The sequence below is a fragment of the Lynx canadensis genome, chromosome F1, assembly GCF_007474595.2.
Source record: "Lynx canadensis isolate LIC74 chromosome F1, mLynCan4.pri.v2, whole genome shotgun sequence".
NCBI lineage: Eukaryota > Metazoa > Chordata > Mammalia > Carnivora > Felidae > Lynx > Lynx canadensis.
In genome coordinates, this window is record NC_044319.2 from 27,786,156 (window position 1) to 27,803,405 (window position 17,250).

At 35.6% G+C, this 17,250-nt stretch overlaps 1 protein-coding gene across 3 annotated transcripts in view; it reads right to left on the reverse strand.

Annotated features, from left to right (window-relative positions):
• Positions 1-17,250, reverse strand: part of CEP350 (centrosomal protein 350) — a 158,462-nt gene that overhangs the window by 51,003 nt on the left and 90,209 nt on the right. For all 3 annotated transcript variants that reach the window (XM_030303179.1, XM_030303180.1, XM_030303178.1), the window contains 5 exons: positions 16,359-16,555; positions 15,576-15,760; positions 15,019-15,106; positions 7,333-7,479; positions 3,507-3,664 (listed from right to left, as the gene is read on the reverse strand). In XM_030303179.1, the coding sequence (XP_030159039.1) occupies positions 3,507-3,664; positions 7,333-7,479; positions 15,019-15,106; positions 15,576-15,760; positions 16,359-16,555 (775 nt within the window). The remainder of the gene's footprint in view (positions 1-3,506; positions 3,665-7,332; positions 7,480-15,018; positions 15,107-15,575; positions 15,761-16,358; positions 16,556-17,250) is intronic.

Below are 17,250 nucleotides of genomic sequence, written 5' to 3' on the forward strand. Positions count from 1 at the left end.
AGTTCTGACTTCATTTTTCCATGCTAACTTGGTCTGCAATGATCAAACCAAAATATAACTATATGTTTGTGGGATTTTTTTCGCTTCTTCTTATGCTATTAAGGTACTTACTTATTCAAAAGTATATTTAACTCAGAACACTCACCCATGAAAATTGCTTTGATATATTTTTTCAGTAGGAATTTCTTCCTCTGAATTTCTGAGCAATTAATTTATATACACTTCTCTAAAGGAACCAACATTTGTTTTTTCCACCTAGACCATATACTCTTTAAGGTCAAGGTTTCTGTTTGATTCACCTTCGTATCTCTCAGACCTAGCACACTCATACATTCCCCAATAAATAATTGCTAAGAATAAGTATATATTTAGTAAATAATATAAAAGAATAGTGGCTACTAAATGAAAGAGAAAACGCACTGTATCCTATTTTAACACTTGAAGATAAACCCATTCTTTCTGTTTTATTTGCTCAGTAAAAAATTTCCCTGAAATGGAATTGGCAAATTAACAGAAGAAGTCAACTGCATTGTGTTTTCTTCATGAATATATGTTTCAGGATTACAGGCAATGCACTTATATTGTAAACAATGCCCCTTACAATGATAACCAAAACTCAGATTTCACTTGCAACAGTACCAAAAAGACTGAGGGCTATTCACTCTGTGGCTCCTGAAACATATATTATTACAAATCTTTTTCACAACTTAAATTTCTTTTGCTTTTCACTACACTGAGAAATGGAAATTATTTATATAATGTCAGATCAATAAAAAGGTCGGGAAAAGCCATAAATTAGACATACAAGTTTTAACAAAGGCACTGCTGTCTCAATGACACATTAAAGAAGGAAATCTTTCACGATAGCCGAGAACAGTTTGATTGCTTTAGAGAAATATCTGTCATAGAATCAGAGTTCAGAGGGTTAACAATAAGCAATAGTATATAGTGAAAAAGTTCTTCTCAATAGTTAGCTAAACTTACTGAGGGAGGAATAGTTTTTGACAGGTGTTTTATATCAATAAAATAGTAATCTCTTGGGAGACTGCCTTTGTAAATCTACAGAACAAATAATAGTGCCTAGCAGCAAAGGCTCAAATGATTTTGTTGACTATAAAATGAACTCATTCTATTTAATGGCATTTCTACTGACATTCCAATATTGTTGGGGTGCCTGGGTGGCTCAATATTGTTAAAAGAGATCTCATGATAAAGTTCTGGTGATCTGGATGGTATATAAAAACCAGTTTTCACATTATTTTGTTCTAGAGATCAAAAAGCATTGCATTAACAATAATCTTCCTTTATAGGGCATCGCTATTTTTGAAAAATACTCCAGTTCATCCTCAAATTTCGGCACCATCATTAAACATTAAAACTAATTCCTTTGCCACCGCTGTCCTTCCCTCATCCTACCCACAAACACAACCGCACTGCTTCAAACACACATCAGGTCACTGAATCTTTTGAGGCCTATTTCTTTGAATTTCTCAAATGGTTCTTGCAGCAGTTGACAAAGGTAGAACAATAATACAAAACTTCTATGTGTTTCATATTTTGGATTCTGAGAAAATAATTAATAAAACTTGGAACAAAATCAATAAGTTCAACCTTGAATTTGTTATTTAGAATTTTTAAAGCTTTAACCAAATCTGAAATAAGCAGCTACATGAACTAACTCATCTCATAAACAGACTAGGATTAGCAGTTTCTTGTTCTATGTGATCAAAATTATCAGAATATTATTCATAAAGACCAGCAATGAGTATCTTACTAATATAGATGAGCAAGGGATCAATGAAGAAATTATTCCTGAAGCTGTCTTTCTTCCAACATTTACCAAAGACATTTGGAGGTATATATAAAATGTCAGGTCAGCTATAATATAAAAATTCACGAGACTGATAATTCTGAATTCAAAAATCTCTGAAGTAAAACAGTATGCCTACACAGGCTTTGGGAAATTTTATTAGGAAAGAAAGAAAGCATCTTTAGTCTACATTTCAATAAATTCCTATATTTTTTAAAAAGCCTTATTTAGTCTATCCCATGGAATTATTCAAAAGGAATACTTACACATTTGTAAATATTTGGTTTCACCTCTTTTTATTTATTTTAAAAATCTGTATTTATTTTTTAAACTTATCTTCATAACCAACTTAGGTATTTTAAAGTTATGAAATACAATTTAACTAAGCAATAGGTGCCAACATATAACACTACACCTATGGTAATCAGGTTTGATTTACAACTGTCTGACTATTCAAAAGCTAATTAACTCATAGGTTGATGTCACATATAAATACAGAGCATTATTAAATTTGGTGATGTGTGGTACACTGACAAAAGATATCAGCACAACTGAAGTTCAATCTGTGGTTCAAACTGTTAACAAAATAAAATAAAGGTCAAACGTTTTAATGGGTCTGTCTTTCGTATTTAAAGAAGGTAGAAATTGTTATAAAGTCAAGGATAGAGTCCACAAACAGCAACTTGACAAACATATTTAATTACACCCAGAAGAGTAGACTCTCACATACATGTAACTTCATATGGTCTATGTCAACACACAACTGAGCTACATTTAAGTAGAAGTAGCGTTCTTTAAAAGAGCTTCTAAAAAAATAATACTTAGTAATGTTTTAGAAGAATGGTAGACTGCCAAAGCATTCAACATCCCAGGAGAATTTCAGTTTTTCTGGTTTCAACTGAACAATCCACACCTACTCACAGGTTAAAATTTCTATCTGACCTAAGCCCGGAGTGGTCAGCGAGCCACAGCATGAGATCTCAGGATACACCATTAACTGCTTCCCTAAGTCAGTAGACATATCCACCGATTTCAGAGAAGTATAAATTTCCCACTTACTTTTAGCTTTCAATGAAAGAAAGATGGAAACATTGTCATGGGTATATGTGCAATCACTATGCTGGTTTTTATTATTTTTTTTAATTCTTTTTTAATGTTTATTTATTTTTGACAGAGAGAGAGACAGAGCATGAGCAGGGGAGGGGCAGAGAGAGAGGGAGACACAGAACCTGAAACAGGCTCCAGGCTCTGAGCTGTCAGCCCAGAGCCCGACGCGGGGCTCACACTCAGACCGCGAGATCATGACCTGAGCCGAAGTCGGACGCTCAACCGACTGAGCCACCCAGGCGCCCCACTATGCTGGTTTTTAAAATAAGAAATCTGACTGTATTAAAAACAAGAAAATTTGTTTTATAATAAGATCTATAGTCAACTGACTTCTAGGTTGATTTAATAATTCTGCTAAAATGCTACTGAATTCATAAAATATTATGTTTTATCAACCTAATCTAATGAGGTACATTAATAATAAAATATATGTTTTTATTTATAAATATAAATAAAATAAATATAAATAAATATAAATAAAAAATAATAAAATATTATGTTTTATCAACCTAATCTAATGAGGTACATTAAAGACATTTGTTGCTATCATTTTCAATGTGAACAGGAGATATTTATAAAAATGAATTACTTTTCATCCATGCGGCTTCTCATTTTTTTCAGTTTCTGCATAATGCTGCTAGTTTCACTGCTGGAGATTGAAATGGGGGAAGGACTGCGGGTCTCCAAGTCAGTTGGACCAGGACTGGTTGCCTTATTATCCTTTGTATCATCGTCACTATGAGAGTCCTGTAAACAAAGGAGGGTAAAGTTTTACAATTTTACTGGAATTTAAGATCTCAAAGTGATCTTAAACACTGTTATTTCAAAATTATGTTTATCAAAATCATATTTATAAGAAAGTAGAAATAAAAGAATTACTTAAAAGACAAGATTATATCACATATTTGAAAATGGCTAAAATATAGATTTTGTTATGTATATCTTACATATATTTATATATAATCACAAAGTGTAATAATTTCTTATAAGATGTGAAAAAAATCCAAAATCTTCTGTTGCTAGCAAACTAGTACCTGTCCTAATTTCTTTTATTTATTTTTTAATTTTTTAATGTTTATTTTTGACAGAGACAGAGACAGAGCATGAGTGGGGTGGGGTGGTGGAGGGAGGGGAGGGTGGGGGTGGGGGTAATGCTGAGAGAGAGACACACACACAGAATCAGAAGCAGGCTCCAGGCTCTGAGCTGTCAGCACAGAGCCTGACCCAGGGCTCAAACCCATGAACCGCGAGATCATGACCTGAGCCAAAGTCAGACATTTAACCAACTGAGCCACCTAGGCCCCTGTCCTAATTTCTTTTAAATTGAACCACTCAAAAGAAATACAAAACTACAGACACTGTAACGTTTATACGTACAGACAAAAGAATGAAGAGCAGGGCGCCTGGGTGGCTCAGTCGGTTGAGCATCCGACTTCAGCTCAGGTCATGATCTTGCAGTTTGTGAGTTCAAGCCCCACATCGGGCTCTGTGCTGACAGCTCAGATTGTGTGAGCTTCAGATTGTGTGCCTCCCTCTCTCTCTGCCTCTCCCCCACTTGCACTCTGTCTCTCTCTCAAAAATAAACAAACACTAAAAAACTTTTTTAAAAAAGAATGAAGGGAACACATAATTAATTTTAATAATACTGAGGGATGGATCTTTTATCTTTTCATTTCTAACGAAAAAAACAGTATTTTCTCAACTTAAAAATTACAATGAAAGGATTTAGAACAATTGGGCTTTTTAAAAAAAAAGTGTATTTATTCTGAGAGGGAGAGACAGAGAGAGAGAGTGCACCAGCAAGTGGGGGAGGGCCAGAGAGAGAGGGAAAGAGAGAGAATCCCAAGCAGCCTCTGTGCTATGAGTGCAGATTTCAACGAGGAACTTGATCCCACAAACCCTGAGATCATGACCTGAACCAAAATCAAGAGTCAGATGCTCAACGGATTGAGCCATCCAGGCATCCCTAGAGCTATTAGCTTGATACGTTATTTCTCTGAACAAAAAATAACTTTATATGCTTAAGTAAGTCTTTCCCACAAATACTCATTTATGTTCATAACTTTTCAGGAAGATGAGTAGGGACAATCATGGCTGTTTTTATTCTGTGAACAATACACACAGCAGAATAAGGTGTGCTGAATGGAGCGAGATGAAGAGGGCCTCTAACACAGGAGGGTGGCCTGTGTGCCAAGTCCGAGCCCAAGTGGAACAATGCGGATGTCCACATGGAAGCAGTCCTACGTGGCATGTCACAAGCCCAAACAGAGTGAGGTGGCATTCCCACAGAGAACAGAGTGCAAAGAGGGCAAGAAGAGAACAGAGAAAGGGCAAGGAGATTGGGGGGCGGGGGGGGAACAGCTTGACTTGGGAGTCAGGTTCCAGGGGCGGCGAGAAGGCTATCCACATGAGGAAAGGGGAGGAGGTTATGGAGACGGGTTACACAGAAGAATGATCAAATAATGATCTATATTAAGGAAAATGTTAACCAGCTGTCTGTCAGAGAAGGAAGTTTCAGAAGAGAGAAAACTAGAATGGAACCTTATGGTGCTGGATTAGAAATCGAAGAATCAGCATGAACTCATTATGTATATATGTGTGTGTGTGTGTGTGTGTGTGTGTGTGTGTATATACACACACACACACACACATATATATAACATGTATATGTACATACAGAAATATACATGTAAAATGTATATTTTTATTATATCTACATAAAACTATATATTCTCTAGATTTCTTGCTTTTAGAAGGCCAAAACCTGAATAGCAATGAGCATGCCTACTGGTTTTTAAAGAACTTTCCTCCTTGGACAAACAGCTGATTCCAAGTCTGGGGGACGGAAGGTACAAAACGACCTGGAGACATCTTGTTGCAGGAAACATGGAAGTGCTCAAAGACTGACTGGGACATGTCACAAGGACACAGAAACTGGAAAAGAAACTTGAAATAGTCTGATTTGGGGCAAAGTGAGCATCAAAACAAATGACAGTAACAGATTCACCTTTGAGTAAAGTAGGAATCTGTCAGTCCATACTGATACAAATAAAATAATAAGTTTAATGAAAAACAAGAATTTATGTAGTCTCAAAGTAACTCATGCAGGGGAGCCTGGGTGGCTCAGTTGGTTGAGTGACGACCTCGGCTCAGGTAATGATCTCACAGTTTGTGAGTTCAGGCCCCACATCGGGCTCTGGGCTGACAGCTCAGAGCCTGGAGCCTGCTTCAGACTCTGTGTGTGAGTCTCTCTCTCTCAAAAATAAACATTAACAATTTTTTTAAATATATTTAATAAAAATTAAAAAATAACCCATGCAAAGTATTTATTAATTATAGCGAGAAAGAAAGTAACTTTTTAGTAGAGTCTGATAGCCACCACTTTAATCAAGTGATCAAGTCAAGTAAACATCATCAGTAATGGGATAAATCAAAATCAGACACCAACTGACTGAATGCAAGGAGAACACAGCATCATGTCTGTGATATTCCAGCCAAAGATGCACAACCTGAACCTAATTATGAGGAAGTATCAGACAAATCCAAGTTGAGAAACATGCTACAAAATAACTGGCATGTGATCTTCCAAAGTGTGAAGGTTATAAGAGTCAAGTAACTTTTCCAGACTAAGGAGACAACATAGACATGAGAACTTAATGCAATATGTGATTCTGAACTTACCTTTTGATATAAAGCACATTATTGTGACAGCTGGAGAACTGTCATACTTTCAACTCAGGAAGACAGAGTTCTTTGTATCGTGTTTGAAATTTTCTATAAATTTGGAATTGTTTCAAAATTTAAGGTGTATTTTAAAAATCAAAGCAGAAAATACAAGAGATTTTATTTAACTATTTATAAACTATATAACTGTTTATATATACATAAAACATATATATAAATATAAATATATATAAATATATAAAATATATAACTATTTATACAGCTATAAGTCTGGGTTCTCCAACACTATATCGACATCTCACAGTATCTCAGAATAGATCCACATTTTGCTTTTGTCTGAATACCTCCTTTCACTCCTGTATCATTGTATTAACATAGGATAGCTAACATAAGTAAAATGAGCAAAAATAATCTCTCTCATTAATTCTGAGGAATATATTTGGATTGATAAGCAAAAGCAAGGTACTCTGTTCAAACTGAGTTTATGAATGGAAAACATTTTTCAACTATTATATGAACCATGTGTCCCTTCCAAAACTTGAATACTCCATGGGAAAAAAATTAAAACTGTCATTATATATAAGGGCACAGACATAGAACTTTATTCCAGTACCTTATGGTATCACAGTGCTAGAAGGGACATGTCCATCATATGAGAAACTGAGGCAGGGTTAGGGATTATTAGCAAGCAACATGAGACAGAAAACAAATAGTAATTTTATGTAATTTACCAATTTATTCTCCCCTGCTGACTTCAGCTTCTCCTGTAATTTCATGGTGGTCTGTCGGATCCTCTCTATCTCCTCCTGCTGTTTAAGAATTAGTTGTCTTTCCTTTCGAGCTGCCTTATTGGCTTCTTGAAGACGTTTAATTTCCGCCTAAGGTTTAAAGAGTTAGGAGAGGGATTGAGATTTGGAGGACACAAGTCCACAGTAATATTTTAAGAAAGCCCACTCATCACATATATCAAAAATAAAAACATACAGTATTTCAAGATAAAAGTAATAATATTGAAAAATTTTTAAATCGTGAAGGAGGAAAAAAAAGTCAGATAACCCCATAACATGCTAAAATAATTTAACATTATCCCTTAATTTTAAATAACTATTACTACAACAGACTAATAATTTCCTGTCCTCCTTTTAATTTTTTTTAAATATTTATTTGTGGGAGAGAGAGAGAAAGAGAAAGAGAGGAGAGAGAGAGAGAGAGAGAAAAAGAGAGAGAGAGATGGAGCATGAGCAAAGGAGGGGCAGAGAAAGAGGGAGACCTAGAATCCAAAGCAAGCTCCAGGCTCTCAGCTGTCAGCACACAGCCCAACGCAGGGCTCGAACTCACGAACTGTGAGATCATGACCTGAGCCAAAGTCAGATGCTTAACCGACTGAGCCACCCAGGCACCCTCCTGTCCCCCTTTTAAACCTAAGATACCCTCCACATTTTTCCATAGTGCCACTCGGTCTTTACACTTGTTTAATAGTTGCATAACAAAGTAGTTAATGGAACCATTATTCTACTGCTAAACTCGGGCCGCTTGTAATTTTTTTATCATCCCAAAGAATGCTTTCATGCCATAACCGTTTCATACTATGGATTTATGGAGAGATTCCAAAAGGTAGGAGAAACAAGTCAGAGAGGATGAATCATATTACGGCCCTCAAAATCATTTAAAGATTGCTTTCAAAAAAGAACTGTCTCTACTTAAATTGCCACCAGAAACATTTAAGACTTCATTGCACCAAACTCTCCAACCAGGGTATTAACTTTTCTGTTGGCCATTTAAAAAGTGGGCAAAAGGTGATTCACTTCACTGTTAATAATAGTTAAAATTTAAGAGATTGTCATGGTTTTATCATAAATGTGTTTTAATCTGTGTTCCTGTCGCATAATAAAGACAGGAATAATTTGCAACTTACAATTTCTTTTAATCATATTTGATTTTGGAAACACTGAACATGTAGAAAAGTACATAAAAATATCTAATTTCTAAAATCTCATATTAATAACTGTTAATATTCTATCATATTTTATCATAGTCTTTATTTTGTGAAGCAATAAAACATTACAGATAAAATCAGTGTATGTCCTCTGCCCTAAGTCCTTACAGGTAATCACTACCATGGTATATGTCCTTCCAACACATTCTTTTAAAATTCTTCCACAAATATTTACACTTACCTGCAAAAAACATTACATTGTTTGGTTTATATTTTTAAATATTTTAGAAATAATATCACATATTCATATTTTCAATCTTGCTTTATTTGCTAGTCATTACTTTTGATAGCTCTCTGTGTTGACTTATACCTAAATGCTGCATAACATTGGAGGCATATAATATTTCATGTGTCCATTACCTCTATGTTTGGATAAAGTTGTTGTTTACTATTACAACAATGCTACAATGAAGAGGCTTACATTGTCTGTCTCCTTGGGCACATGTACGGATTTCTCTGGAGCTGAAGTTCTTGAACTAAGGTCCATGGACCCTAGAGGGTTCCCAAGGTCCTTTCAGGGGACTCTCAGGGTCAAACTCTCTTCATAATACTAAGATATTACTTGCCCTTGTTTGCTCTTGCTCTCTCGTGAACATACAATAACACTATGCATTTTAAAGAAAATAACTATATTTTCCAAAAAAAAAAAAAAATTGTGAGAAGAGTAGTATTTAGATTTTTCCAAATCTCTTTAATCGTCTGGCTTGATTTTTTTTTTTTTTTTAACATCATGCATTGGTCATTTGGAAAATGTCGGTTCAACCAGTTATGCAGATCTTCCTAATGTTGACGCATTTCATTATACGGTATCAAAAAATCACATTCTTTCTTATCACCACAGATCTCAAAAGTTCTTTAGTATTAGGTGGTGGATAGAAATTGTCCAAAATAATGACTTCTTTTTTTTCTTAAATTTTTTTTTTTTATTTTTAAAAAAATTTTTTTTTTTTTAACGTTTATTTATTTTTGAGACAGAGAGAGACACAGCATGAACGGAGGAGGGGCAGAGAGAGAGGGAGACACAGAATCGGAAGCAGGCTCCAGGCTCTGAGCCATCAGCCCAGAGCCTGACGCGGGGCTCGAACTCGCGGACCGCGAGATCGTGACCTGAGCTGAAGTCGGACGCTTAACCGACTGAGCCATCCAGGCGCCCCATCTTAAATTTTTTTTTAATGTTTGTTTATTTTTGAGAGAGAGGCAGAGTGAGAACAGGGAGGGGCAGAGAGACAGGGAGACACAGAATCTGAAGCAGACTCTAGGCTCTGAGCTATCAGCCCAAAGCCCAAAGTGGGGCTCGAACTCACAAACTACAAGATCATGACCTGAGCCAAAGTGGGACACTTCACTGACCGAGCCACCCAGTTGCCCCCAAAATAATGACTTCTACTTGAAAGTCTGAATTTTGTCATCGCCAACAAATACTGTCACTGCTGCTTTCTCTAAAGTGACAGGCACACTTTGTTCATTTTTGAGAAAATGACTGTCAAATACCCAAATCTGAATAAACAGATTGCCTCTGAATAATTCTTTCAAGGAAAAATGATATTCATAAAAAAAAAAAAGTAGCTAGTTTAGCTTGCAATTTAAACAACTACACAAATACCTTTCCTTGAGTTAATCACTGTCTTTTGGTATCTAACAAAAGTGCTTACTTCTGGGCTTCCTATTTTTGTCACACAGAGTACGAAAACGACGAGTACTCAAATGTCAACACTGAGTAAAATTAGCAATTTTTACTACTTAAGACATACTCCAGTGAAACTAGCTTTTTTTTTTTTTTTTTTTTTAGCTTCAAGCGTGAAGCGGTGAAAACTATGACGATTACTAGACAGTTTGGTGCCACTGCCCTGATTTGTGCTAAGGCACTAGCAGATTTACACCATTGTTTTTGTACCACTTAGCACAAATGTCAACACATGGAAAGGGTGAATTCATATCCCACTTTTGGGAAAATAGTTTTGACCTCCTTGATCCATGAAAGGGTACCAGGGACCTGAGAGTTCCATAGAGTACCTTTTGAAAAACTGCTATTATAGGTTAGGCCTGGGTTTCTGAACCAATTAATATATAAATTCACCCAATCCAAATCTAGAAGAGCGAAGAAACTGTCTGAAGGCGGTTCTTGGAGGAAAAGGTTTGCTCTTCTTTTCAGAATAAGCCATAAGGTTGTACAAGCAAACTGCTCACTTTAAAATGGTTAATGGAATAAGTGAAATACTCTTTAAAATGGTTATTCTAAGCTATGTGAATTTTATCTCAAAAAAAAAAAAAAAAACAAGAACATAACATAGGAAAATATGTTCTCTCTTTTTTGGATACAGTTGTACAAAGATATGTGGCCAAATTGGTTATAGCCATCTCACTACCAGTCAAAATAATTCTTACTGATACAACCCTAATATGCTTACTTCAGCAGCACATATACTAAAATTGATACAACTGTAATAAATAACTTAGTACATACGTCTTTCCAAGCTGGTATTTTTATTTCTGTAGGGCAACTTTCCAGGAGTAGACAGTTGGTTCAGAGTATTTTTTGCACATTTACTTAAAAAACATTATGAAGTACTATAAACATGATATGTAGAAAAATTTGTCACTCAAACACCAACCACTGGGATTGAAAAGTTTGCCCATATATGTTTCAAATCTTTCTGTTTCAAAAATATATCATTATAGATAAAACTGAACACCCCAATCCCTTCTCCCATTCCCTCCCCAGGAATTTATCATTTTTATATGTACTTTTGTACATGTAAGAGTCCATACGTACAGGAGTGAGCCCATAAAACATACATTTCTGATTCGTGACTTAAAAAATTTATAAGAATGGTATCATACTGTATGTATTCTTTTGCATCCTGCTTTTGTATAAAAGCCAATATTACGATTTTTGATAAAGATCTACTGCTATCACTATCCAACATGATAGCCACAGTTACATGTAGCTATTTAAATTAAAATTAAATAATATTAAAATTTCAGTTTCTCAGTTGCACTAGCCATGTTTTAAATACTTAAAAATTACACGTGGCTAGTAGCTACTGTATCAGACAGCACAGATATAGAACATCAATGTCATTTCAGAAATCTCTATTGAACATTACTGAGATGTAATGCATTCGTTTTCCTGCAGTATTGTACTTTCTGGCAGGAACATGCTTCATTTTATCCATTCTCTTCATGAAAAAATCAAGCTGCTTCCATTTTCCTCTGTACGCATGTGAAAGCATTTCTAGGATTTATACCAAGACACAGAACTGCTGAGTTCTAGATTATATGTGCTATCAATATAACTAGATATAGTGAAACCGCTCTCAAAACGGTTACACCAGTCACCACTCTCACAGGTACACAGACCTGATGTAACAGAACTGGAGACTTAAGAGGCTTCCAATGCAGTATCTCCTTCAAAGCATTTGCCTTTCTTAAGCAGTATAGACAGAAGACTAAGGAGCCAGAAACCTCTCAACAGCAGTCTCTTATACTGGTAAAATAAGTTTACCTAACTTTCTACTGAAATGCCTAGGGGTTACAACCTAGGGTGAATGAAAAAGCAGAGGCCTAGTAGACTGAGGCCTACTAACTCTGCAACCCAACACTAGCCCAGCTCAGTCCCTGAACGGATTAAAGTGAATAGCTGAGCACTCTAACTGCAGGGCAGAGGGAAAAATAAGCCCTCTCTGTGAGAAGATAGCATCATTTGGAGCCTTTGCAGTTACTTACACATTGTCCAGCATTGAATAAAAATTTACTAGACATGCAAAGAAAAATAATCATATGATAATAGAAAATATAAAGAGAAAACAGTAGCACACACACACACACACACACACATATGTCCAAAATCTAGTTAGCAGACAAGAAAGTTAAAATGACTATGAATAACGTGTTCAAAAAAATGTGGGAAAACATAGAGAAACTGATGAAAAGGTAAAATCTATTTAAACAAAAAGAAGAAAATAGATGTTACAGAACTAAGAAAAATCACATGAAGAACTCATCAGCTGATTTAACAGAACACATGACAGGAGAGAAGATATAACTAATGAATTCAAAGACAGATCAATAGAAACTTTCCAAATTGAAGCATAGTGTTTTTTTATTTTATTGTTTCTAAAGAGGGTGATATAAAAAAACAGAGTAGAAGAAAGATGTGGTAAATGGTCAAAAGGTCTAACATATTTCTACTTGGAGACTCTGAAGAGAATGAGGGAGAGAGGGGAGCAGAAGCAACACGTGAAGAGGTAATTTTCAAAAACTGAAATACAACAAACAAATTCAAGAAGCTCAGCAAATCATAAACAGTATAAAGAGAAAAGAAACCACACCTAAGCACATCTTAGTAAAACTAATGAAAAAATGTAAGACAAATTTTTAAAAATGTTTAAAGCAGTCTTTAAAAAAACATTAAGACAGGGCGCCTGGGTGGCTCATTTGGCTAAGTGTCTGACTCTTGATCTCAGCTCAGGTCATGATTTCACGGTTCAGGGGATCGAGCCCTGTGTTGGGCTCTGTGCTGACAATGAGGAGCCTGCTTGGGATTCTCTCTTTCCCTCTCTCTCTCCCTGCCCCTTCCCTCTTTTCTCTCTCTCTTTCAAAATAAATACATTTTCTCAAAAAAGTAATTAAAAAAGTAATTAAAAAAAACCATTAAGACAACTGACCTCTTCATAAAAACAATAGAAACTAGTAGACAATGGACAATATCTTTTAAAGTGCTGACAGAAAATAATTCTATGCTTAGTAAAAATATCTTTCAAAAACGAAGGTGAAACAAGTACATTTTTAAACTAACAAAAACTGAATGTGCTATCAGCAGGCATGCAGTAAAACATTAGATTCATCAAAATCCAAAGACGTGGGCTCCAAAGCACACTATTAAGTAAGTGAAGGAGCGCCTGGGTGGTTTAGTCAGCTGAGTGTCCGACTTCAGCCGAGGTCATGATCTTGCAGTTTGTGAGTTCAAGCCCCACATCAGGCTGGCTGCTATCAGCATAGAGCCCGCTTTGGATCCTGTCATCCCCTCTCTGCCCCTCCCCTGCTTGTGCACTCTGTCTCAAAAATAAACAAACATTTAAAAAAAAAAAAAAAGGGAAAACAACCCCACAGAATGAGAGAAAATATTTGTAAATCTAGCTTTTATTCTACGTTATAAACAGAAAGCTACCGTAACCTTGTAAACAGTTATTTCCTTATTTTATTTTATTTTTTTTTTTTAATTTTTTTTTTCAACGTTTTTATTTATTTTCGGGACAGAGAGAGACAGAGCATGAACGGGGGAGGGGCAGAGAGAGAGGGAGACACAGAATCGGAAACAGGCTCCAGGCTCTGAGCCATCAGCCCAGAGCCCGACGCGGGGCTCGAACTCCCGGACCGCGAGATCATGACCTGGCTGAAGTCGGACGCTTAACCGACTGCGCCACCCAGGCGCCCCTATTTCCTTATTTTAACTAAGCATTTTAAGTTATTCTGACGCCAATTTTTCCGTATTAAAAACACGTAACTTCTTTTTTTTAAAAATTACCAAATTTTTAAAGTTCATATGATCAATGATGTTTCCTGCGTGAACTTAAAAAAAAAAAAACAACTAGTTGAGTAATAATCCAATATATAACTTAAATGATTAATTTCACAGATGATCCAATATGGTGGCTAGTACCTTGCAACAGGTCAATAAGGGAAAAAAACTAGAATCCACTGAATACTTACCAGACACTCTGAAACACATTTTTCACAGATAATAACAGTTAACATTTATTGGCACTTACCACTGCGCCATGGTCTGTTGTTGTAAGTTTATTATTTGTATTAATTTATTCCTCCCAACAACCCTACAAAGTATGTTACCATTATTATCCTCAGTTTATAAATAAGGAAACTGAGGCACAAAGAAAGTTAGGTAACTTGTCCAAGGTTATGAAACTAATAATTGGTAGATTTGGAATTTTAACCCAGGCAATCGGACTCTGGAGCTTGAATTTTTAACCACTATACCATGCTACCTCTCCAGGATTCAAATCCTAGGTGTTTCTGAATTCACTGGGCCAAAATATTAGTCAATTTGTAATGAGTATGTCTTAAAAGTCTATTTGGGAAAATACAGACCAAAAAATTAATCCAAATAGACTCAACAAACATCTTAATTTTTAAAATATGCATTTCAGAAGACTATTTAACAAATGAAGGCAGGTTTGACTCTACATTGTATTAAGTTAGCAGTGACACACAATCCTAATTTAAGAGAAACACAGCAGACTACGAAGCAATTTCTGTAATTATAGTAGCATAGGCAAAACGGTGGTACGTATCAACTAAATCTCACTTAAAGTAATAATATGAAAAAGAGATTAGGCAAAATAATAGATCCCACAACATAACTTGCTGTAAATCCTCTTAAACAGTGTTTTTCCTGACATACCTTCTCTTGCTGCAACCTTAAAAGCAAACCACGCTGTTTCTTCCGAAGTGGGGGCATTTTATCATCTTCTCCTTTGTCTCGTAGATGTCTGCAAATATTTCACATTGAGACAAAGAGTAGATTAAATTTCTAATCTAATGTCAAGAATTCTTGACCACTGCAAAGTCTCTAAACTAACATTTTCAAATGTGGAAAACAACTGCTGTACGCAGCAATGGCCATCCCACCAAGTAAATATTTTACTGCACATATAAATATACAAACACTAGACTGGGTCCTTTAAAGATAAAATTGCTTTAAGGAGTTTACAACACAGTAAAGGAATTCAGTATAAAATAACAATCAGTCAAGTGATAAAAGAGAAATGCAAAGAAAATGTTATGAGTAGGAGGTCTCGAAAGCAACAGGATTTAGGGACGACTGCCATATTTCTAGGTTGAGAAACTGGGTTGATCAAATTAAATGAGGAAACAAAAACATCTTTAAAAATCAAAGCGCTTTCTTTTAATGAAAGAAGAAATTAGAAAGTGAAAACTATATTCACTGAAACAACTTACTTTTTCTGATGCTCTAACCAGGCTAATTCAGCCTTAGTTTTCTCCTTCAAGGCCTTCTCACGGAGACGCAGGAGTGAAGACTGGTGAGCTGCCCTCATTTCCTCTTCTTTCATATACTGTCGAACCATCTCCATCGTAAACTTAGAAAAACTATCTTGTCCTCCTGAGAATGGCATGCTCAGCTCCTAAAGTGAAGATTTTATTTCAAGTTTATCATCATCTAAGCCTCTGGAACTTAATTAACGCTGTTAAAAGAGGCATGCACTTATAAACTATGTACACAGAAAGGCTGCCGACCGTGTCAGAGAACATTCTTCAAAAAAGGCACATAAGAGGGAAGAACATTCATCTGCTAATTTATTCAACCAATAACATTTTGACAAACAACTACTGTAAGTCAGGTACTGTCCCAGGGATATAAAGCAGGGTAAGAATTGTCCCTGTTACCCAAAAGGCTAACGATTTAGTAAGAATGATAGAAACATAAATTTTTAAATGGAATGAAGTAAGAGTAAAGCAAGTGAAATGCTAGAGACATAACACTGGCTCAGATCCTCGAAGGCCTTTCTATATCATTCCAAGGAATCATAAGTCCTGTGTTGTACTTCATAAGGAAAGCAAAGCCAGATTCTATAGCAAAAGTATAATATAAAATTGCTATCTTAGGAAAATCATTCCTGGAGATGACAACTGAATTCAAGTACAAAATGTATCCTCATATCTACAAGAGAACACATCCACAACTCTTTATGAAGTAATCTCCACAGGTAAACTGAAGCATACCTTAGCAGAAGACAGTGTTGTCTTTTCTGGAGAAGTTTCATCATCAGAGTCATCATGATGGCCTCTTTTCTTTTCCATGTTAAATCTGCGATGGCTCTCAGAAGGTAGTAAAGATCGAAATGATTTTTCTTCTATTTCATCTTCTGTCATAGATTCATCAAATTTCAGTGAATATTCTGTTGCAATAGAAGTTGAATCTAAAAGAATTTAGAACAAGTGGATTTTATCATTGTAACAGTTTTCAGTAAGTATTCAATTTAGTAGCCCTTGCTGCCTCTTTATGGGATGATCTAACATAAATTCATAGAGCTGATCACTAATAATTGTAGGCCTGGAATAGTTCACTTACCTTACAAACAAGGAAAAAAGTCTCTAAACTATCTAAAAACACTAGTACAAGAAATATGGCAAAAGTGTAATATACTTTATATATAAAGAGCTCTTACAAACCAGTTAGGAAACTACTAAGATTCCTACAGAAAAATGAGAAATGGTCATGATCAGATCCTTCAAAAATACAAATGGCTGAACTAAGTAAAGAAACAAAAAAACAAAAAAACAACATTTAATATTGCTAGCAAAGAAATGCAAATTAAAAGTTTTTTAGAACTCATCAATTCCATGCTTAACTTAAAACACAACAGCTCTTTTTAGGTTGGTTCTTGTTTGCCTCTGACATGCACTCCCCTTCCTTTTTGTTTTTGGGCACCATTACTTATTGGTACTACAAGATGCTCCAGGTTCATTTTGCATTTTCCCTGCCCAGTCCTAGAACCAGTCTCATTTCTCCAAAGAGCTCTACTTTCTTTTATTGGACAATATCTAGAAACCATAATTATGGGCACTGGTTACTCTTGTTACTGCTAGAGTATCACGGTTTCTTCACCCTGTC